Source organism: Salvia splendens, chromosome 15, assembly GCF_004379255.2.
Source record: "Salvia splendens isolate huo1 chromosome 15, SspV2, whole genome shotgun sequence".
Taxonomy (NCBI): Eukaryota; Viridiplantae; Streptophyta; class Magnoliopsida; order Lamiales; family Lamiaceae; genus Salvia; species Salvia splendens.
Window position 1 is genome coordinate 27158925 of NC_056046.1, and position 21383 is coordinate 27180307.

Genomic DNA, 21383 nt, shown 5'->3' on the forward strand with positions numbered 1-21383 from the left:
AAGAATGACACATGATTTTAGGAGATGTTGTTTTGTGGGTTAGGTTGAGAGAGAAAATAGTATATTTATATTAATGTGAGAGAAAATTTTTTCTAAAAAAGAAAATGTGACATCTTTTGTGAGACAAAATAAAAAGGAAAGTGTGACATCTATTATAGGACGGAGGGAGTAGTACGTTATCTTACTTTTATATACTCCATCCGTCCCCTAATAATTGTCCACTTTGATTCTGGCAAGAGTTTTAAGAAAGGTAATAGAAAGTAGGTTGAAAAAGTTAGTGGAGTATAAGTCTCACTTGTATAAATTAGTTTTATAATAAAATGTAAGTGAAATGAGTTAGTGGAAGGTGAAACCCTACTTACCATCTATGTTAAAAAGTGAAATTGGACAACTAATGAGGAACAGACAAAAATAACAAAAGTGGACAATTAACGAGGGATATCAGGAGTATTAGTTTATAGTAAAATGTGAGTGAGAATCAATTAGTGGAATGTGAGGTCTTTTGGCAAATATAGTAAAGATGAAATGTGACAAACTTTTGTGGGATAGACGAAAATGGAAATAAATGTCACACTTTCCGTGACTAAGGATGTGTTTAGGAGGTTAAATTCTTTAATTTATGAATTTTAGTTATGAAAATTTTAAAATTCATTTTGCGTTTATAATTATCGGGGATTTTGATAAATATTTTTACTCAAATGGATTGCTCCCACTAAAGAAACTATAGCTATATGATAACTGAAAAATGAAGTTTTACCTGATAAGGCTGGATTTAAGTCTATGGATGCAAGAGAAAAAAGAAAAATACTCCTTATATTAATGTTTGAATTTTATTTTTAAATTTAAAATAAACAAGTCCAAATATTTTTTTTTTCAAATTTACTACTCTCTAAAGCTATTGTAATTTGTAAACAATCTTGTAGAATAAAAGAGAAAAAAGAAAATGAGAAAAAGTGATGGTAATAACTTAAAATGGAATATGATTATATTTGTAAAGTACTCCTTGATTATTGAGGAATTAATGTTATTTTTCTGCAATTGGAAAAAGGTGTTTATGCTATTTGATTAGGTACTTTCGTGAGTACCGAAGATGGACCCACCTTCTCAACTTTCGAGCCAATGAAAGGGCTCGGGTGCACCTGTGAGGATGCACACGGAATCATTTCCCTGCCTTCAGAGTTTAACAAAGAAAGAACAAGGCTCAAGTGAGAAACTGGTTTGCTGCAATGAAAGTCTAATTTAACTCTGATTTTTATTCTTTTCCTACAAATTGAGAACCGAAGGAATGGTATCGTTTCTGCACCTCATTTCTCTCTGTCATTTTTCCAAAGCTAGGTTAACTTTCTTTTCTGTATTCATTCTTACATTTATGTGCCTGCATTTACATTTTATGTGACTGAATCTTTAAATTGAATTCTATTGTAATGTGGGTTTTCTTTGTTTTCATGAAATCTGCCCCAAGATTGAAACTTTAATGGCTTTATGTGGGAAAAAAATTGAACCTTTAAGAGGAAATACATTTCTTGGGTTTAATTTGTTGCTAGGAGCTTCCCATGAAAGAGAATATCTCTGAATTCTCTGTTTAAGGTTTAATGTGGTAATTCAGTTTAGCATTTTGAAGTTGATGAGTTTTCATTGTTTGTTTATCTCCTCTGACATGGTTGTTCACACTGGAATAATTGTTTTGTTATGCAACTTCTTTTTTTTGTTTTTATTTTTTGTTCACCTGAAACTGTTGTCTTCTCATTTAGACTTCTATGGCAGATTATAATTGCTTCTTTTTATTGTTTTCCAAACTCTAGCTGTTATTTGCTTTTCTACAGTCAAATGTGACCCTGAACTTATTTCTTGACCAACCTCTTATGTTTGAATCATCGACATTTTGTCATTGGACTAAATGAGGATGAAATATAGAATTTATTTTAATAGAAGTACAAACTTTCTTAAGTCATTAATGAAGTATTGGCTCTGGTAAAATAAAATGTGTGCAGCTAGGAAGATGCATTAGATGATCGATCCACTTACCAAAATGAGCCTGAAGTAATATCTTATCACACGCCTTTCTTACTAACATTTTTCGAACAAGTTACTGTTGTAGAATTAGAAAAGGCTACACTGTTGTTTGTTTGTTCTAGCCATTTGGAGATACGCCCTCCGTCCTCACTTACTTTTGAAGCCTAGGCAAAAATGCTAAAAATCTTCATGACCTCTTCATGTTTTCTGAACACCGATCTTTCTATTTATAATAAAATGAATATTAGATGAATATGGTATGAAAAACTCCAAAAGCTAAAACCAAAGTATCAACAAATGCAGTGGAAATGAGTTACTTCTACCCATTATGTGTTCCTACGAATGAACTAAAAAAGTAACTTTATCTACGTGTGCATCTGGAGAGACACGTGTAAGGCATGCTTTGGAGGCACATATCTAGTTGTCATATTAATCATTTTTGTGTGATTTTTCTTTATCTGCTTCGATAATCTAGGGAATCTCGTTGCACCCCTCGTCGTTCCTCTAGAAGGAATTATTTGATGGATTCTGTCTTTCAAGATCCCCAGAGGTCCATAAATGATGATGCATGTCTTGTTTTTTCTCTATACATGGTGGCAGCACTAGTTTCTGAATCGTAAATTTATTGGATAATGATGGTTCCTTTTGGGACGTAACCTTATCTTTGCGGCTCTAGCTTTTTAATACCATGACGGAAAAACAATGTATTGTATGTAATAAGTACATATAAACTGCTGCTTTGTCTTGCAACGGCTTCGTGACACATCATTACTTAGGAATGTGCTACCTTTCCATGTTTCTGAATGATTAAGATGAATCCTCTGAGAAAACTTTTTATCTAGACACTTGGTTTTTAGTGCTATTATGCAACATTCTTTCTTACGTGTAATTTTATTCATTTTACATCTTTTATGTATTATGATGGAGTGAAATTTTTGACCATGTTGATTGGTCCTCTACATAATGAACATAAAGAATCTTGCTCAAATTTAAGATGCAGTTTGTTTAGCTTATGTTTTGGATTTTTTTTCCTGTTTCGTTTTTCATTCATGAGTTAACCTTTTTTTTTGAAGGAGTTCCTACATTGAAGTTTAACAGATGGTTATTCGTGCTACATATCGTGGGTAATCAACCTGATCTTTTAAGGGACTGAGTTGTAGCTAAGGAATTTCGTTGTTTGAAGAACACCATTTGTTGCAGTTACACTGGACATGAGTATGATTGATAGGACATGCTTGAGCCAAGGGAAACCGATATACCGGCTTTGTTTCTCGTCTTTGTTCTCCTTCCCCTGGTTACCTATTTCATACTAGGAAAATGTAGTGAGACATCCAGAAGAAAGGAGAGGATAAGTTTGATTGCTAGTGGAGCAGCTGAGGAAGCTCTGCAAGTCGGCCGTATGGCTGTTGGTAGTATTATGGCTGCAGTACATATGCCAAACAGTGTGATTCATCAATGTGCAAGATGCTTCGGCCCAGCTGGGACCCGTTGCTCACAATGCAAGTCTGTTTGGTATTGGTATGCAATTTCTCGACTGCAACATGAATTCATGAATACTACTAGAAGTTTTCAACAATTTTGCTTATAATATTAACTTATTCATCAAAAAAATTCAAAAGCTGCGGGGAGTCTCAGGGACACTTTTATTTTACATCAATAGTCAGCTGGATTATCACTATGCCGTTACTAACTCAAATGTCTCTGCAGTTCTGGAAGGTGTCAGATCGTTCATTGGAGGAATGTTCACAAGCTTGAGTGCCAGCAATTGGGAAAAGACTGTCTTAGATCATCCCTTAAGTGTGGTGCGGAGGAATTATCTCGTGCGAGGGTGTTGTTTGGTGAAACTACCGAACAATGTGCCTCCCAATACAAAGTCCCGCTTCCTAGCATTAATGGTGCCTCTTCAAAGGACTTTGTGCTGCATCCTCAAACCGCACTGGCTCCTCCAACTACTTCAGGCATGGGACTAAGAGTATCTGAGAAATCTATCATTAATCAACGATCTGAAGTAATTGGCACGTTTCATACTGGCCAGATAGACTACTCGAAAACAGGAGGCGGCGGGGAAGTCTGTGGCAGTAGTTTCACTCTCCCTATTTTTTCTCAGCCATCAGAAGATCCTTATGTAAGAAGCTTTACTCCGTCTTTTCTGATACTTGTGTGTGTGCATATCTTTGTGTACATATAGACTGGAAATCAGATGCGATATGTTGGAACACTTATTATCTGAAAAGTTCGATAACTGTTTGTTGCAGCTGAGAGAAGGTAACTTTTCCCTCTCAGAATGTCATGCTAACGGTCCCCGTGCACCCAAGGATGGAGCTGATAGGGTAGAAATAGAATGTGGAAATGCATTAGATGGTGGGATAGTGAACTCGTCAACCGTAGCAATTAGTGGCACAAAGACTCGTGAGACTCAAGCTCAAATGACCTTGAGACAAGATAAATACCCATCTCAGAGAAGGATCCCCTGCACTGATGAGACCAAAGGCTTGAATTGCTCTTCTGAAAGGACTACAATGAAAAGGAGTTGCAAATCTAAAGTAGTTTCACATTCTAACGGAATCGAGCAGCTTAAATATCAGAAATCAAGAATGACTGTATCGAAAGAACAACTGTCTTCAGATGCAGAACCAAAAACTCAAACTGCAAGGGAGTCAGGTAGGTTGATATACTATTCTCGTCACAGGCACCATTTGCTCTTCCCTTTTACCATGGTGTTTTTGACGCAGGAGCTACCACTACAAAGGACAACTTCCCCTTGCAGGAAAATAACCGGGTAGCAAAAATGGATTTGACGAGGACAAAGGGTATGAAGAAGTCAACAAAAGTTGACAATCATCAACAATTAGAAGATAGTACGACTAAGAAAACAAAAGTTAAGGTGAGTTCACCTAAAAGTTTTTTGCTAGAATTATAAGGCAACTGTTCACTAAGGTTCGATATGGTATTGATTCTGTTTGATCCCAGCTGCCTTTATTAATGAAAGATGTATCATATATAGACGTTGACAAATAATTTTTTCATGTCGGGATTCTCTTAATTTCCAGATGATTTTCCCCTATGAAGAATTTGTGAAGTGCTTTCAGTATGAAACGTTCAACGTGAGTCCTAGAGGACTTCTAAATTGTGGGAATAGGTGAAATATACGTTTTGAGCTCTCCTACAAAATGAACACTTGGAAAATACTAATATGTGAAAGCGAGTGCTACGAACTGATAGTCATCTTTATTCTTCTGCAGCTGTTATGCGAATGCTGTATTGCAGTGTCTAACATTCACAAAGCCACTTATCATTTACCTTCTTCATCAAACACATTCCAGAGCAGGTAAGTATTTTCTTTATCATGAAGTTGCTAAATGAGACTCTTTTGTAATAATCTGTTGATGTCCTTTCCGCATGTCAGGATGTGCCAAAGATTGGTGTCTCACCTGTGAGCTTGAGCGGCTCGTAATGATGCTGAGACAAAATGGGGGTCCTCTATTGCCCGTAAATATTCTTATGTATATTAGAAGTCTTAATGCCCAGATTGGTGATGGAAGTCAGGAAGACGCTCATGAATTTTTAAGGTCTTTTATCATTTAACTAAAATTCTAGTATATCCTAACTGCTATAGGTATTTCAATTAAACAACTTTCGCTGTGAAAGAAAAACTTGTGCATTTCCTTTAAAGCCATCTTCTCAATGCTGTGCATACTCAGGCTTCTCGTGGCCTCGATGCAAACAATAAGTCTCGAGGGCTTTGGTGGAGAAAAGGCGGTTGATCCCCGGTTGCAGGATACAACTTTCATACAACATACATTTGGTGGAAGTCTCAGATCGAAGGTGCTTTGTCTCGCTTACATACTAGCAGGAATTTATTTCTCTAGATGCCCCTTTCCCGTTCGATAACTTAGCATCCCTTACAAAATAGGTAAAATGTTTGAGATGTCAACATGAATCTGAGAGGTACGAGAATATGATGGATCTTACGCTGGAGATATTTGGTTGGGTCAAGTCGTTGGAGGATGCACTAACGCAGTATACCAGCTCAGAAGATCTTGATGGGGACAATATGTATAGATGTGCAAGGTATACTTATTTCATCATCACATTTTTTAGAATATACAAATTTTATGATGATGCATCTTACGTGTTATTGTTCCTATAATTGAATAAAAGGTGTGCTACGTACGTTCACGCTCAGAAGCAACTACACATAAAAGAGGCTCCAAATATCCTCACTATAGTATTGAAGAGATTTCAGGTATCGTTTATGACCATTGTGCTGGTGTGCATGCACTAAATTTATTCGTTGTATGTTGTTCTAAACTTGATTTTTTCAAAAAATATAGGAAGGGAACTATGGCAAGATAAATAAGTGCATAACTTTTCCTGAAATGCTGGATATGATTCCATTCATGACCGGCACGGATGACATTCCTCCACTCTACATGCTCTATGCCGTCGTTGTCCACCTGGACACATCCAACGCATCGTTCTCTGGTCACTACATCTCGTACGTGAAAGATCTGCAGGGTAACTGGTTCAGGGTTGACGACACTGAGGTAGAAATCAACCCTCATTCACTCAACATCTGTTCGTCTTCACCACCCTTTGTCACAATCGTTGTCTCTCTATACGTAGGTTCAACCAGTCGAACTGAGTCATGTCATGTCTGAAGGAGCATATATTCTGTTCTACATGAGGTAAGCATTGAAAAGAACGATGATTTCTGAGATTGTGATAAAGAAACAGATACGATACCACATTTTTGTGCAGATCGTATCCGCGCCCTGCTAGAAGTGGCAAGTCCAGCCAGCACCAGGCGGCTTGCAATGGCCTGTCGAAGGGCCCACCAAACAACCTCGTTGGAAGGGAGGCAAATGGGGATAGCAGCAAGGGGGTTCTGATAAGAGAAATCAGAAGCAGGGCGTCGAGTCTGAATAACTACATGGAGTTCTCAGATGCTACGTCGAGCGACTGGTCCGTGTTCACGAGCTCCGACGACTCGTCGTTCACAACGGAGAGCACAAGGGACTCGGTAGACCACGGGGACGTGGTGTTCTCATCCATCTTCCAGTCAATGTACCCAGTGGATTTGCCATCGAGGAGGACCGTCTCGTGCAGCATGTTCCCGGGCAGCAATGCCCTTTCAAGTGTAAATTATGGTAGTGAGGAGTGGAAAGGAGGAGTGCCTCAAACTTCTTCTGCTGATTGTAGGATATGGTGATGAAGAAGATTCATAGGATTTCTCATAATCTTCTGAATTTGCTAAAAGTAGCTAGTTTGACAGGATGGATGCCTCATATTTTTGGTTTCCAATATTGGCATGGGGCAGAGGCAGGATTAGATTAATTATCAATTAATTCTAACCATGGACATGCAAATTATTTATTTTTATGGGCAAAACTTCTTGTGCCTATACACCTGAACAAAATGGGGTAGCTGAAAGGAAAAATAGAACAATCCTAGAAATAACCCGAGCCCTGATGATTCAAAGTTCCAAAATATTTCTAGCCCAAAGCCGTTGCCACTTCTATTTACCTTATAAACCGTCTTCCTACTAAAATCCTTCACATGAAATACTCTGTCCAAAAAGGCCAAAATCCCTGACCACCTAAACTTTTCACCAAAAATCTTCGGTTGTGCGGTTTACGTCCATATCCCGAAACATGAAAGAACCAAACTATCACCCTGTGCAACTAAATGTGTCTTCGTTGGGCATGGGTTGAACCAAAAAGGCTATCGATGTTTTGATCCTCACACTAAAAAGGTGATCACCACTATGAACTGCAAGTTCTTGGAAACTGAATTCTTCTACCAAACCCGCCTTAGTAGTCAGTGGGAGAGTGATCTAGGTAGCCCTAAGGACTACCTAAGTTGGGTTGTGCCATTGCCAAGCTCTTCGATTGAGGGTCGAACAGAACCAGTTGTTACTGCCGCCGAGCAAGTCTCACCACAAGAGTCATCTCATCCACTACCTCAAGATCCCCCTCCGACAATATTCGAGGTAATCTCTGAACCAGGTCCTAATTCTATGTTTGTTCCCACTGACCCTATTGGCACAAAATCTCTAGAGGAGGAGAATGTCATTGATGGGACACTGGGCAGTATATACTTCCTTCCCGGAGTACAAGGAGAATACCGGCAAAAAGATACTCCTCTGAGAGAATAGGGAAGAAAAGCCGTTATGGGTGGCAAATTTCGTGCAAGGGAATTTGACCAAAATGGCACGATCTATTGAGGCTGTATTGTATGAGGAAGAAGAGATTCCACTGTCAGCCGAGGAAGCAATGAAGCATAAACACTGGAGAGAAGCTATCTCCAAACTATGTTTACTGAAATGAAGGCACTAATGAAGAATAACACATGGGTAAAAGGCAAGCTACCTGAAGGAGTGAAGACTGTTGGATGCAAATGGGTGTTCACCATCAAAAGAAGGCTAGATGGCACAATAGATAGATATAAGGCTCGACTTGTCGCAAAAGGATATACTCAGACATATGGAGTAGATTATGCTGAGACTTTCTCCCCACTAGCCAAGATTAACACTTTGAGAGTGTTGTTTTCAATTGCTGCCAATAAGCATTGGCCACTTCCAGTGGCGGACACGGAAAATTTTGTTTGTAGGGGCTGTACTATACTACTCGTTTTGTACTTTAAAAAAAGTCTCTTTTAGCTATTTTGGTTCGTCGAACAAAACTAGTTCAGTTTGATATTAACACGTGTAACACTCCCAAAATCTCTATTTTTAAGAGATGAAAAAAAGTACTCCCTTCGTCGCACTCACAGACATTCTTGAGTGACACGAAATTTTAGGAAGTGTTATTAGGTGGAGTAAGTAATGAGAAAAAGGTAGTTGAACATTTTAATGAGATGAGAGAGAGAGAGAGAGAGATTTATTTAAATATAGAAAGTGGACATCTTGAGTGTGACAAACTAAAAAGGAAAGGTGGACATATTGAATGAGACGAATGGAGTATAAGTTTATAATATCTCCGGTGCCCATTAAATATCACATATTTCCTTATTTTGGATGGACGCACAATAAATGTCTTTTACTTTACCATTTACCATAAATGAATCTTACATTTCGCTAACTCATTCTACTATTATAAAACTCAACTACTAAAATAATACTATCATACAAACAAATTATAAAACATCAACTATTATAAACTAATAGTTCAATACTTGTAAAATTATTAAATTTATTAGATTATATTAAAAGGAAATTAAAATTCTACCCTATATTTTGCAAATGATGATTTATTCTTGAAAACCTATCATTTATTGAAATTTTGCGTCCTAACTCCCTAAATACAAAATAATCCACGACACATACAAAATAAAGAAACATTTATTTTAAGCAAAAAGATTTAGCATATAAAAAGTAAAGCAGTTTAAAACAAGAACCAATAAATGAACAACGCCTAATTTCAAGCGGTCAGTGTTTTCACTATTCACACATAAGTATTAAAATAGTACTATTAGGGGTTGTTCGGTTTGCAAGATTGTATCCGAAATTAAATTTATAGTGTGTTTGGTTCATGAGATTCAATCTCACAACTCAATTATAGATAGATAATCATAGGATAATTAGTCTTAGCTAACACCCTATTACTAAAATAATCTCACAACTCAATTCTAGATTATATCTTGATACTCCCTCCGTCCCATAATAGATGTCACACATTCCTTTTTAGTTTGTCCCATAAAAGATGTCACATTTCCTTTTTTAGAAAAAACTCTCTCTCACATTAATATAATGATACTATTTTCTCTCTCTATCTAACACACAAAATAACACCTCCTAAAATTCTATGTCAATTCCCAAGTGTGACATCTACTTTGGGACGGAGGGAGTATTATTTTATCTTGGCAACTAAACACCACCTTATAATACTAATATAATATACACGTTGGTTTTTAAAAAACGGGTTTTCGTCTTCCTCAACCATATACATCCATTTTTGCTCCATTTTATCGCTGTATTTTTTTTGTTTTTTTTTATTCAATTAAACCCTTTTTACATTTCAAATTCAGATCATTTAGTCGTCTGCTGCAATAACTTAGTAATGGCTGGATATCATTTTTGAAATTTTCAGAAATTTTAGAAGTAGAAAAATTAAGAAAATGAAATTTTAGGTGAGGGCTTAAGCCCTCCCCTCATTTCACGTGTGTCCGCCCCTGGCCACTTCATCGGATCGATGTGACTAACGTCTTCCTCCATGGAGAATTGCCAAAACCAGTCTTCATGGATCCTCCACCGGGTTCACTGAAGAATTTCAAGAGGGGGAGGTCTGTCAACTAAAGAAGACACTATACAGACTAAAACAGTCCCTCTTCTCCTTTTCATAGGGGAAGATTTTCTCTCCTACTCCGTGAGGGATTTCTGTCTTCTTTATTTAAGTCCTAGTATCTCTCCTACACTGATATCGGAATACAGTTCGGGAACCAGTCAGAAGATCCGTGGTCTAGTACTCGACGCATTCACGTGGAGAAGTAGTGAGCCATCGACAATTCTTTGGAGAATCAAGAAGGTATGATTCCTACATCGTAGAAAAGCATGTTTTAGGTTTCAATTAATCTTAAAGCATGTTTTAATTCAAGTTATGAGCATGATACATGTGATAATTACGCGAATAGATTTTGTCTGAATAATCTGCTGAATATATCAAATTATTATGTGATTTATTTGTATGCGCTTCCCCTGCCAAACCCTTCAGGAAGGAGATAGACACTTCATAAAGGAGAACATCGAAGCAAAGGTAGTTGGGATGTTGTTTGTCTAGTCTGAAGACCAACTGGCTAGCATTCTGACGAAGGCCGTAAACTCAAAGTCATTTCAAGAAGTATTGGCAAGTTGAGTATCGGGAACCCCATTACTTAACTTGAGGGGGAGTGTTGGAAAGAAATCACATGAGATCAGGAGTATGATACGTGATTGATATGGAATTATATTATACCATAGATAGAATATCAATTAATGTAAATCAGGTTACCACATGTAGAGAATGTCTAGCCTCTATAAGATCTGTAATTCCTGTACATTTTTATCAGTGAATAGAAGAATAAATATTCCACCGATCTTTAACAAAAGAATAGCAAATACTCCATCTGTCCTACAAGAATATGCACTCTTTCATTTTTAGTTCGTCCAACAAAAATATGCACTTTCTAATTTTGGAAACTCTTTTCTCTTTAATGAGGTGAGACTCATTCTCCACTAAAAATAACTTAAATTATGTTTCCTTTACATTAAAATCTGTGCTGAATCCAAATTGCATATTCTTCGAGAATGGGGGAGTATATTATTAACATAGCAACTTTTTCTTTTACATAAACTCTAGCCTCTAGTTGCAAGTACAAAGAACATTTTCAAAAAAGCTTTGTCTTATCCTGCGAAATATTGTCACTAACAAATATTTTTCTAACAAGATCATACAGAAATTATCTATATCTCAACTTTTCGCAACTTATTTCTGCACATTCATAGTTCACCAATAATATTCATTGACAGTTGGCTAGTATTAATAGTCTCTTAAACATTAACACAAATGTTAAAATTATTCACCTCATAAGTAAGCAAGTCCGTTACTTTTCTACTCATTCCTCATGCACGGAAAGTAGGTTTTTTTTTCCCCTTTAATCTTATTCATGTTTTCTCCTTTTCGATAGATTTGTTCCTTTTTTTCCTGAATCTTGTACTTCCTCTTTTATTTTTCTTCTTTCTTGTGTTTTGGTTTATTCCTTTTAATTCCAAAATGATGGATTAATAGTTGTCAGTATGAATAAGGCAAATTTCTATGAGAATTAAAAAAAATATAGTACTCCATAAAACTAGCACTAATGGATCTATATAATTCGGAGAACAAAAAGTGATTAAATTATATTCTATCCATTCAATAAGAATATGCACTCTTTCATTTTTAATCTGTTCCACAAGAATATGCAATTTCTAAATTTAGAGACTTTTTTTTTTCTTTGATGTGTTGAGACTCGTTCTCTACCAATATTAATACTTTAATTACTTTTTTTATCTAACTCTCTCTTAATTTACTAATTGTGTATTAAAACTTGTGTTCAACCAAAATGACATATTTTTGTGTGACAGAGAGAGTAACTAAGATTATGGCTTATTTTACGATTAAAATTTAATTAAATTCTAAATATAATTTAATGTAATAGTGAACTATATTTTTCGTAATTATACTTTGGATTGGTACCAAACGCGCTACACACCTTAAAAATATGAGCACATGTATGTCCATACACTTTGATTTAATATCGCTAGATGGACTTTTAAACTTTTTCTAGTCCAAGATACGCTTCACCCATTAAGCGGCATTTTACTCTATTAATTAAAGAGAAATTCAAATAAAATTTTTAACAAATATATTTTCAATTTTTAAAATAAAATTCAAATAAATCACATTATCCTAATATTACATAATTGATGTATTGCACAAAATTTTTATTCTAGATCTTTACAAATTCAATAAAGGAAATGGTGGCAAGATGAAATGATGATATTATACCAGCCAGCTGCAATTAAAGAAGGCTGTAGGTTGCTATGAATGAAGAATTGATTTCATAGTAGTAATTAAGTTTTTGATTTATTCTTCCTAGAGTAGACCATTCCCCGGATGCCATCCGGGTCGGCTACAAACCCGAGCGGGCGGTAAAACCCGAGGACCCGAGGCTCCGAATACAAGGCGATGTTGGTAATCCCCTTGTCTAACAGGGCTGTGAGGATCCTCTCCATCACAGCCTTTCCGAGGCCGAAGCCTTGGAAGCTGGGGTCCACCACCACGTCCCATATGATCGCGTTGAACACGCCGTCGCCGGTCGCTCTCGCGAACGCCACCGGCCTCTTCGTCTTCTCGTACTCCACCCACACCAGCGGCTCCGTGTGCTCCAGCGCCACCCGGATCTTTTCCGGGTCGCGACGCGGGAATCCCACGGCGGCGAACACGGAGTTCAGCTGCTCAAGGTTCAGATTCTCTGCGCTGCGGTGGAACGTGAACCCGCGGGAGGAAAGCGACTCGTCCGACAACGAGAAGCTGCCCGTTGTCGCTGCCCGACGGCCGTTGCGGTTGCGGCTGCTCGGCAGCCGGAGTGGTAGGATGTGATTGTGGAGGAGCATTTCTTCTTCTAAACTTTTGATAGATAAGGTAGATGGATACTATATGTTGATAAATGAGATTTCTATCTTGTGGTTTTTATATTGCCACCTCTCTTTCTAAACTTTTGCATTATTACAAAAAAGCTTATGATAATATTCAAATACATTAATTCAATTATGGAACTATAAAAAATGTCAGAATAAAATGTCAGTAAAAATAAAATTCATCGATCATTATATTGTACATCACTTTGTATTACTTTACTCGATTTTTATACTATTACTTTGGGTGTTTACTCAATTTTATACTACTTCACCCTGTCCAACAAATATAGATTTCATGGTGAATGACACGTTTTTTAATGCAAAATTGGAAGGTAATTATAGTATCATTAGTGAGATTGGGACTCACCCTATAAAAAGAAATAACGTACCAAATGTAAAAAGTGGCTAATTTTGTGGAATAGAGCAAATGAAAAGGGAGACTATTTTATGAGGCGGAGAGAGTATGATAATATTACTCCTATTTGAACAACTGTCATGCAACAACAATGTCTTAAGTATATTGAAATCATGGACATCCTAAAGTATCCTTCATTAGTCTCATATAATTAAAGTCATTCATTTGATGTTTCTCACAAAAATCAACATAGGAAAAACATGTTTTCACTTCTCAATATATTTCTCGCATAACACAAAAATGTAGGGGAAAATCACGCATTAAACATTGCCCCTCTCCTAAGAGTAAAGGTGTAAGGTGGTGTGTTTATTAGGGGAGGGGCAAATAAATTTTTTTAAATGTAAAGGGGCAAATAGTGCGAATTTATAAATATTAAAAAAATATATTTCCTCCGTTCCCTCATAGTTGGGTCGTTTTTCTATTTTGGAAAGTTCCCTCATAGTTGAGTCATTTCCATATATAATATTATTTTCTCATTCTTACTTTACTCTCTCTTACTTAATTCTCTCTACTTTATTCACTAATGACTTTACTCTCTCTACTTTTTCTCTCTCTTACTTTTTATCTATTTATTTAACACACTCAACATCATTTTTTTAAACTTTGTACGGAAAAGTTTTGCCTTAACTATGAGAGAACAGAGTGAGTAATATAGATGCTTATATAACTATGAAAAATTGAGGTGGGGCATTTGCCCCTTCTCATTCTACACTAGCTCCGTCTCTGGTTGCAACCCCTAAGGTGTTAGAAGATTTTGGTTTCTTATCCCGTTAGACTTTTCATGCACATCCAAACATAAAAAGTTGAGCTGACTATTTTTGACACGACACGACAACCTAATACGAACACACACGAAAGTAATGAGTTTTGGTCAAACATTATTTGGTTCGTGCCCTTTATCGGATCAACCCATTAGAAACCTGATAATTTTGAGTTTGGTTTGATTAGATTGAGTTCTAGTAAGTCATTAAAATAATATTATTATTTTAATTATATTTTTTTAAAAAAATATCTTTAGCTTTATTCTTTTGGTGCGTGTAAATAAAGTTATAATCGTGTAAATCAAGTTTAGATATTATGTTTAATCATATAAATTAAGTTCTTTAGGTGCATGTAAATAAAGTTATAATCGTATAAATCAAGTTTAGATATTATGTTTAATCATATAAATTAAGTTTGTGATGCTTTCGTGTCGTGTAAACCAATACTCCTTCCGTTAATCGAATACATTAAATAACATTGTATAGTAAAAAGTAAAGAAAATGCTTATTTAGGACATGAGAAGCAATATAAACGCCATTGGTTCATTGTCGTAATTTATATAAGTTGTACTTCCTCCGTCCCAAGGAAGATTATCGTAATTTACATAAATTGTTCTTCCTTCGTCCCAAGGTGATTCCTTTCTTATGTGACACGGTACAACTTTATTTTGTACTCCCTCCGTTCCATAATAAACTCCAAGTATTATATTAGATAAAGAGATGTAGTATTTTTTTAATTACATTAGAAATAAACTCTTATAGAAAGGAGGAAAATTACAAGTGATTCTATAGGAAAATTACAAGTGATATCAAGAGGGTTCGAACTCAGCACCTCATACAATAATGTTTAAACTCCTTGCTGCTAGGACAAAGACTCTGAACTATATTAGATGAAGAGAATCAAAGTAAGAGAGTTTGCTATAATATAGAAATATTATGCACTTTTAATTTTAATAATATCTTATCTTAGATTTAGACAAACTAAAAAAAATAGGTTATTTTCGGGACTAGGACACTTCAATACTTGCCGTTTGTAGTATTTGGCTTGCAACCGTTCCAAATTATGTACCGAAAAAGAGCTATTGGAAATTTCCTTTTTTTTGTTTTGTTTATTCTGTTCCCCAAAATTCTTCAGGGCCACTTCTGAACTAAATTAATAAAATACGTATATCAGCACTTGAATTTCTTATTGTAAGATGCCGCGTGACAGAGGAGACCCAAGTCAATCATTACTCTGTTTTCAACTCATACAAAAATCTTTTTTTTTTGCAATCCACCAAATAAGCCGCCACCAAAACTTGCTTCTTTACCAAGAACTGTGATAACATAGTTATCCAGAACTTTAAGAAACTTCTTTTTTGGACCATAATTATGTAAATTGAAGCGTTTTAGAAAAATGGGTTTTCTTGAAATTGCGAGTTCCATGGACTGGGAGCACGAATCCTACCCTCAATATGAAGACTTCATCGGTCTCCCTCTTTTTGCTGTCTTTTTCCCAATTCTGAGGTTTTTACTGGACAGATTTGTATTTGAGGTATTTCTTTTCCTTTATATTATGATCATACACATTTTAATCTTTTTGTATCTGTGTTTTTTTTTTATGTTTTTCTCGATGATCCTTGTTGGAATTTAGTGCTTTTCGGATTGTTTCATGTCACTGTAACTGGTTCAAGCTGGAACTTTTCAATAATTTCTGTTAAGATCGTCGACTTAAATGATATTATCCACTGGGATAAAGCCCACACGGATTTGGAATTTCTGATAGGATCGCGACTGCACATTAGTTTGATATTATCTGTGTGGGTGAAGTAACTTCGAATTTCTGTTAGGATCGTCGGCTGTACATTAGTTTGACATTATCCGCTGGGGTGAAGCAACTTCGAATTTCTATTACAATCGTCGACTGCACATTAGTTTGATATTATCCGCTGGGATGATGCTGCTTCCCTTACTCATCTGATGTGCGATGGGTTTGTACCCAATAAACGCTTGATCCAAAGCCACCTGGGCGACCCTAACCGGGGCTCATCCAGGCCTGGCCCACTTGTTAGGATCGTTGACTGCACGTTAGTTTGATATTGTCCGCTTTGGGTCAAGCCCCCGCACGGATTTGTTTTTGGGTCACTTCCTAAAGGCCTCAAACTAATTGGGATTGGACAACACTTATATACTGCTTACAATGTTTATACCAAACAATTTCATCCCAACATTATTAAATATGCTTATTTGGTAGCAAGGATTGAGTTGTGAATCTCAAAATCTGGAAGCTGAAAGTGATGGCTATGGAGTTTTCACTATTGGATTTGAGTTTGAATTTGGTGTGATACGAAATTGATTATTGTTACATGTCTGAAGCAAAAATTATGCTAAAAAAGTATGATCAGGTTTTGCTTCACTGATGCAGTTATTGTAGGCAAGATGCTACTTTTGTGATTGGAGCAAAAATCCTATACTCAAAACTGATGCTTCATTTTGTACCTGATCTCATTTGCTTCAATTTGATGTGTTATACAGCATATGAGTGATCTTTCTAAGTATTTTGTTGCTTAGTGCCTTCGTTTATACGGTGCAGTGGGTGGGCAGACGATTGGTATTTGGGAAGGGAATGGAAGTGGTGGAAAACGAAAGCAATGAGCGAAAAAAGAAGATACGGAAGTTCAAGGAGTCAGCATGGAAATGTGTATATTTTCTTTCAGCTGAGATCTTGGCACTTTCTGTGACCTACAACGAGCCGTGGTTCACAAAGACAAAGCACTTTTGGGAAGGACCCGGAAATCAGACCTGGCCCAAACAAAAGTATAAGTAAGGCTCCATCCTTTTCACCATTCTAGTTTTGATTGGAGGTAGTTATAGATTTGTATTACGCTCGACAGGTTGAAATTGAAAGGCCTTTATATGTACACTGGCGGCTTCTATGTTTACTCTATATTCGCTTTGATACTTTGGGAGATGCGACGCTCTGATTTTTGGGTTTCTATGGGTCACCATGTCGTATCCTCCACACTCATCATATTATCTTATATATTGAGGTATGTTTTTCTTAGAAGCTAAGCATGAGTAGTTATTGTAGATTCGCAATAGCATTTTTCGGATATTCTTTCTGCAGGTTTGGGCGAGTTGGTTCGATGGTTTTAGCTCTTCATGATGCCACCGATGTTTTCTTGGAAATAGGCAAGATGTCCAAATACAGTGGTGCAGAAGCACTAGCAAGCTGCTCGTTCGTTATGTTTGTCCTTCTCTGGATCATTCTTCGTCTCATTTACTATCCCTTCTGGATTCTGTGGAGCACAAGGTCACTCTCTCTAAATGATTGTGTTTTGCTTTTCTTCGTCTCGACAGTTCTGCATTTTGATGTTGTTGGTGATGATATCGTGGCAGTTATGAACTTATCGAGTACTTAGATAAGGAGACTCTAAGAGTGGAAGGGCCAATCTATTACTACGTCTTCAATACGCTTCTTTTCTACCTTCTCGTCCTTCATGTCTACTGGTGGGTTCTGATGTTTCGGATGCTGGTCGCCCAAATCAAAGCAGGCGGTGCAGTGAGCGATGATGTTCGATCTGGTAAACTTATCTTGACAACCACTTATCCCGTCCCAGTTTTCTGGTTTTGTCGATTTCTCAAATGATCACACAAGCACGGGGTGTCTTGTCTCGTTGTGCAGATTCGGAGGATGAAGATCCACACGAGGACTGAAGTCGAGAAAGTCAGAGACCGATATACAATGGAAGTAGGCACTCTCTTTTCAACTGCTTCTGCTATTGCTAGAAGCTGGCTTTTGTTCTTGTCCATTGATTCAAGAATCCAGTGGTATAAAATGAGCACTAGTTGAAAGAGGAAGCTGATATGATTCACTAGTTGTGAATTTTGGATTGTGTGTTTCTACATGTATAATACTACATGTATACAGTAAATTTAAATTTTCACCATTTTATACACTAAATTTGGTTAATTACAGGGAGTTTCAGTTTGTAAATGGAGGTAAAAACTCCCTCCTTTTTTGGGTCAAGTCAGTAAAACACATTATGTAGCAATGGAAACAGAAATCCCCTCCTTTTAATTTTATTAAATTAATTAATCTGACTTCAGTTAATCAGAAACTATAAATTTCAAATATATTTACATATAAAATGCATATTAGAAAAATGTTCCATTTTACAAAATTCAAAGTCGCTATCACACTCCATTAATACACATTCAAATTAATTACCTCAAAATAATCTGAATTGATTATAACCTTTCTCTAAACTCAAATCCATTTCGAAGAAGAAAAAAATGTGTGCATTCGCAAAATATATAAATTCCTCTTTTAAAAAAAGTCATTTGGAAAATAAATTGAAAATTGAGGGCAATGGTACTCCCTCCATTCCACCATAAGCGAGCCACTTCTTTTGGCATAAGATTTAAGAAATAATATTTAAAAAGTTAAAGTAGAGAAAATAAAGTATGAGAGAGAAAAGTAGAGGATGAGAAATAAAGTAAGAGAGATGATTTTTTTACTTAAGATGGAAATGACTCATTTATAGTGGAACATCCCAAAAAGGATTCTGACTTGCTTATGGTAGGACGAATGGAGTATAAAAGTTGGGATCTTCAAACGCAACGGTTGGCGCTATCCCATTCAACGCTTTTCTCTTTTCTTCCCCAGCTAAACAATTTCGAGCTTTGAAGCTTTAGTCTTCCGCAATTTTGAGCTTCCCACATTTCATCACCAGAGGTACATTTCCTTTTTAAGGTTAATTTCTTTGTAATTTGCCTCAAGAATCAATATTCATTTAAATCTGGTATTATTTTTACTATATTTATTTGACATATTTACAAACTTATTTCACTCAGAATTTAAATTTGAAATGAATATATCAAAATAAAATTCATATTCCACTAACGTTTTTCGCATACACCAGAATTATTAAAGTTTGTACTGCACAATAATAAGTACTCCAATTACCAGCCCTACATAGCATGATGTCTAGCGCAGCCACCAATTATCCTTATTTCCCGACGATCCAACGTGTGTGAAACCCGAAAGCACGATTTCCCGACGAGTGTCGTCATTTCCCGGTATATTGGTGAGGTAATTCCGGCATAGCGGACAGGTCCAACTCCCACATCCGATCCACCGGTCGAAGCAGGCCGCGTGGAACACATGGCTGCACCTCAGCCGTCGGATTTGGTCTCCGGCCTCAATCCCACACAGACACACCGCACATTCAGCGTCGCGATCGGGATCGGAGAAGCACACAGTATCCCTCACAGTGTGTGAGTCGATGAGGCGCAGCTGGTGCGGCTGGACAAGGACATCTTGAACCTCTTTCACGTGTGCGATTATGAAATCAAACCATTTCATAGTGATAGATATCATATTTAATAATTTCACAACTTCAATTCATAGTACTCTCCTTATATACTTACGGATAAGGCCAGCCACTCTATTTTACTATACATATTATGTTGACAACTTTGGGAAAGTTCATGCTTCAATCGCATATTTATTCAACAGTGATGTTCCACAATAATTATTAAATGTCTATACAATATTGATTAAATAGTTGCACGTGGAAACTTCTCATGTGAATTTTGAAGGAAAACATTTTTAGAAAACTTTGTGTCCGACACCACCAGGGACGGAACCAGAAAATTGAATAAGCCGGTGCTGAAATTATAAAAATAATATATTTATATATTTATTTTAATATGACATTTCAATATTCTTGCCTTTTTTATTTATTTTACAAATTTATAAAATGATAACAACTTAAATACATAATGATTTTTGAATACAAAATTTAACATATTTTTATATGAGATAATAGTCATTCAAATTGCAAAATTTAGTAAAATTTTAGTTAATCTTATAACATTTGAAATCATAATATTAAATCACAAACTTTTAAAAAAAATTCAATTATCACATCTGATTAATGTTGTTTTTTGGTGATATTTAAAACAATAGTGTTTTATTAAAATATAAAAAAAACTATATTTTAATAAAAAAATCATAATTTAATATATAATTTCAAATAAATTAATTAGAATTATACAAAATTTTTATTATTTAAATGCTACGTACTAGTACTGTTAAATAGACACATATAAATTGTGAATTTTGCAGATATGCAAAATAATATACTGTATAAAATATAAATTAAGTATTAAACTATAAATGCAAAAACATTAGAACACGTGTTATTCTATGCAAATTCGATTATATATTATGCAATGTATTCCCAAAGAGTCTGCAAATCTGATTATATTTATATAATGTATTCCCTGAAACATACAAATGTGTATACGTATTCCCAAATAACTTAAGCAAAAAAAAGTAATGTAAATCAAAAGTGGACCCCAACACAGCTGTAAATGACAAAATTCAATGCTCTTTAATCGGAAATAATTTCTAATTCTCCCTTTTCCCCCTTCCTCCATTCTTAGTAAAAAAACGTAGGACACTGGACACAGATTGGGGCGGCCATGGTGGGGGTACTGGCACCGGAACCGGCCAAGCCCCCACTGGAGCGGCGGCTTGGACACCACCAAGGTGGTTTGTGTATACGATCAGCGATGGAGTTCTGATTCATAATTTGGAAGGCAGAGGAGGTGCAACAGACGTTTTTAATGCAACATTAGTTTGATATTATCCGCTTTAGGTCAAACCACACACGAATTTATTTTTGGGCCACTCTCAAAAAGTCTCAAACTAATTAGGGATTGATAGCACTTATATACTAATTCAATTCCCCTCACTCATCCGATGTGAGATGGATTTGTAGCCCAACAATTAGCAATGTATGGCGGACAAACAATAGGAGTGAACCTTATAACTTCGAATGGTTGGGGCCAATGACGGATCCGGAAATTCAAAAAGTCGATGCTGAGTTTTTTCAAAAAATAATAATATTAAAGCATATCTCATAATCTATTTTCTAAAAAATAGTTCTCACCTTGTACGTACTAAATTATTAATCGTCCATTTGTCACCCATTTTAAAATAGGGGATGATTTCTTGATCTCTTTTGTTATAAAAATATTGACTAGTTGA

At 36.1% G+C, this 21383-nt stretch overlaps 3 protein-coding genes across 6 annotated transcripts; 2 read left to right on the forward strand and 1 right to left on the reverse strand.

Moving 5' to 3' along the window:
• The first annotated feature begins 1166 nt into the window (after positions 1–1166).
• LOC121768874 (ubiquitin carboxyl-terminal hydrolase 15-like) lies at positions 1167–7385 on the forward strand. 4 transcript variants are annotated; one of them, XM_042165469.1, is made up of 15 exons: positions 1167–1335; positions 3087–3137; positions 3214–3531; positions 3721–4138; positions 4269–4674; positions 4746–4897; positions 5064–5152; positions 5256–5341; positions 5420–5582; positions 5715–5838; positions 5927–6084; positions 6175–6259; positions 6348–6560; positions 6640–6701; positions 6775–7385. In XM_042165469.1, the coding sequence occupies exons 3-15, from the start codon at positions 3245–3247 to the stop codon at positions 7223–7225; spliced, it is 2694 nt and encodes an 897-aa protein (XP_042021403.1). In that variant the 5' UTR covers positions 1167–1335; positions 3087–3137; positions 3214–3244; the 3' UTR covers positions 7226–7385. The 4 variants fall into 4 exon arrangements, with proteins under 4 accessions (XP_042021403.1, XP_042021404.1, XP_042021402.1 ...); XM_042165470.1 differs by having other exon boundaries at positions 1167–1288; XM_042165468.1 differs by having other exon boundaries at positions 3087–3531.
• Positions 7386–12396: 5011 nt separating this feature from the next.
• Positions 12397–13210, reverse strand: LOC121767538 (serotonin N-acetyltransferase 2, chloroplastic-like). The gene has a single exon (XM_042163824.1). The coding sequence runs from the start codon at positions 13142–13144 to the stop codon at positions 12602–12604; it is 543 nt and encodes a 180-aa protein (XP_042019758.1). The 5' UTR covers positions 13145–13210; the 3' UTR covers positions 12397–12601.
• Positions 13211–15545: 2335 nt separating this feature from the next.
• LOC121769156 (ASC1-like protein) lies at positions 15546–18296 on the forward strand. The gene is made up of 6 exons (XM_042165867.1): positions 15546–15878; positions 16917–17146; positions 17218–17373; positions 17451–17636; positions 17723–17907; positions 18009–18296. The coding sequence occupies exons 1-6, from the start codon at positions 15741–15743 to the stop codon at positions 18038–18040; spliced, it is 927 nt and encodes a 308-aa protein (XP_042021801.1). The 5' UTR covers positions 15546–15740; the 3' UTR covers positions 18041–18296.
• Positions 18297–21383: the final 3087 nt, after the last annotated feature.

Coding starts and splice junctions, on each gene's coding strand:
- LOC121769156 (XM_042165867.1), top strand. CDS start 15,741: ATGGGTTTTCTTGAAATTGCGAGTTCCATGGACTGGGAGCACGAATCC. Junction 17,374..17,450: donor ATATTATCTTATATATTGAG/GTATGTTTTTCT, acceptor TTCTTTCTGCAG/GTTTGGGCGAGTTGGTTCGA. Junction 17,637..17,722: donor TGGATTCTGTGGAGCACAAG/GTCACTCTCTCT, acceptor ATATCGTGGCAG/TTATGAACTTATCGAGTACT.
- LOC121767538 (XM_042163824.1), bottom strand. CDS start 13,144: ATGCTCCTCCACAATCACATCCTACCACTCCGGCTGCCGAGCAGCCGC.
- LOC121768874 (XM_042165468.1), top strand. CDS start 3,245: ATGCTTGAGCCAAGGGAAACCGATATACCGGCTTTGTTTCTCGTCTTT. Junction 6,085..6,174: donor AATATGTATAGATGTGCAAG/GTATACTTATTT, acceptor ATTGAATAAAAG/GTGTGCTACGTACGTTCACG. Junction 6,561..6,639: donor TCAGGGTTGACGACACTGAG/GTAGAAATCAAC, acceptor CTCTATACGTAG/GTTCAACCAGTCGAACTGAG.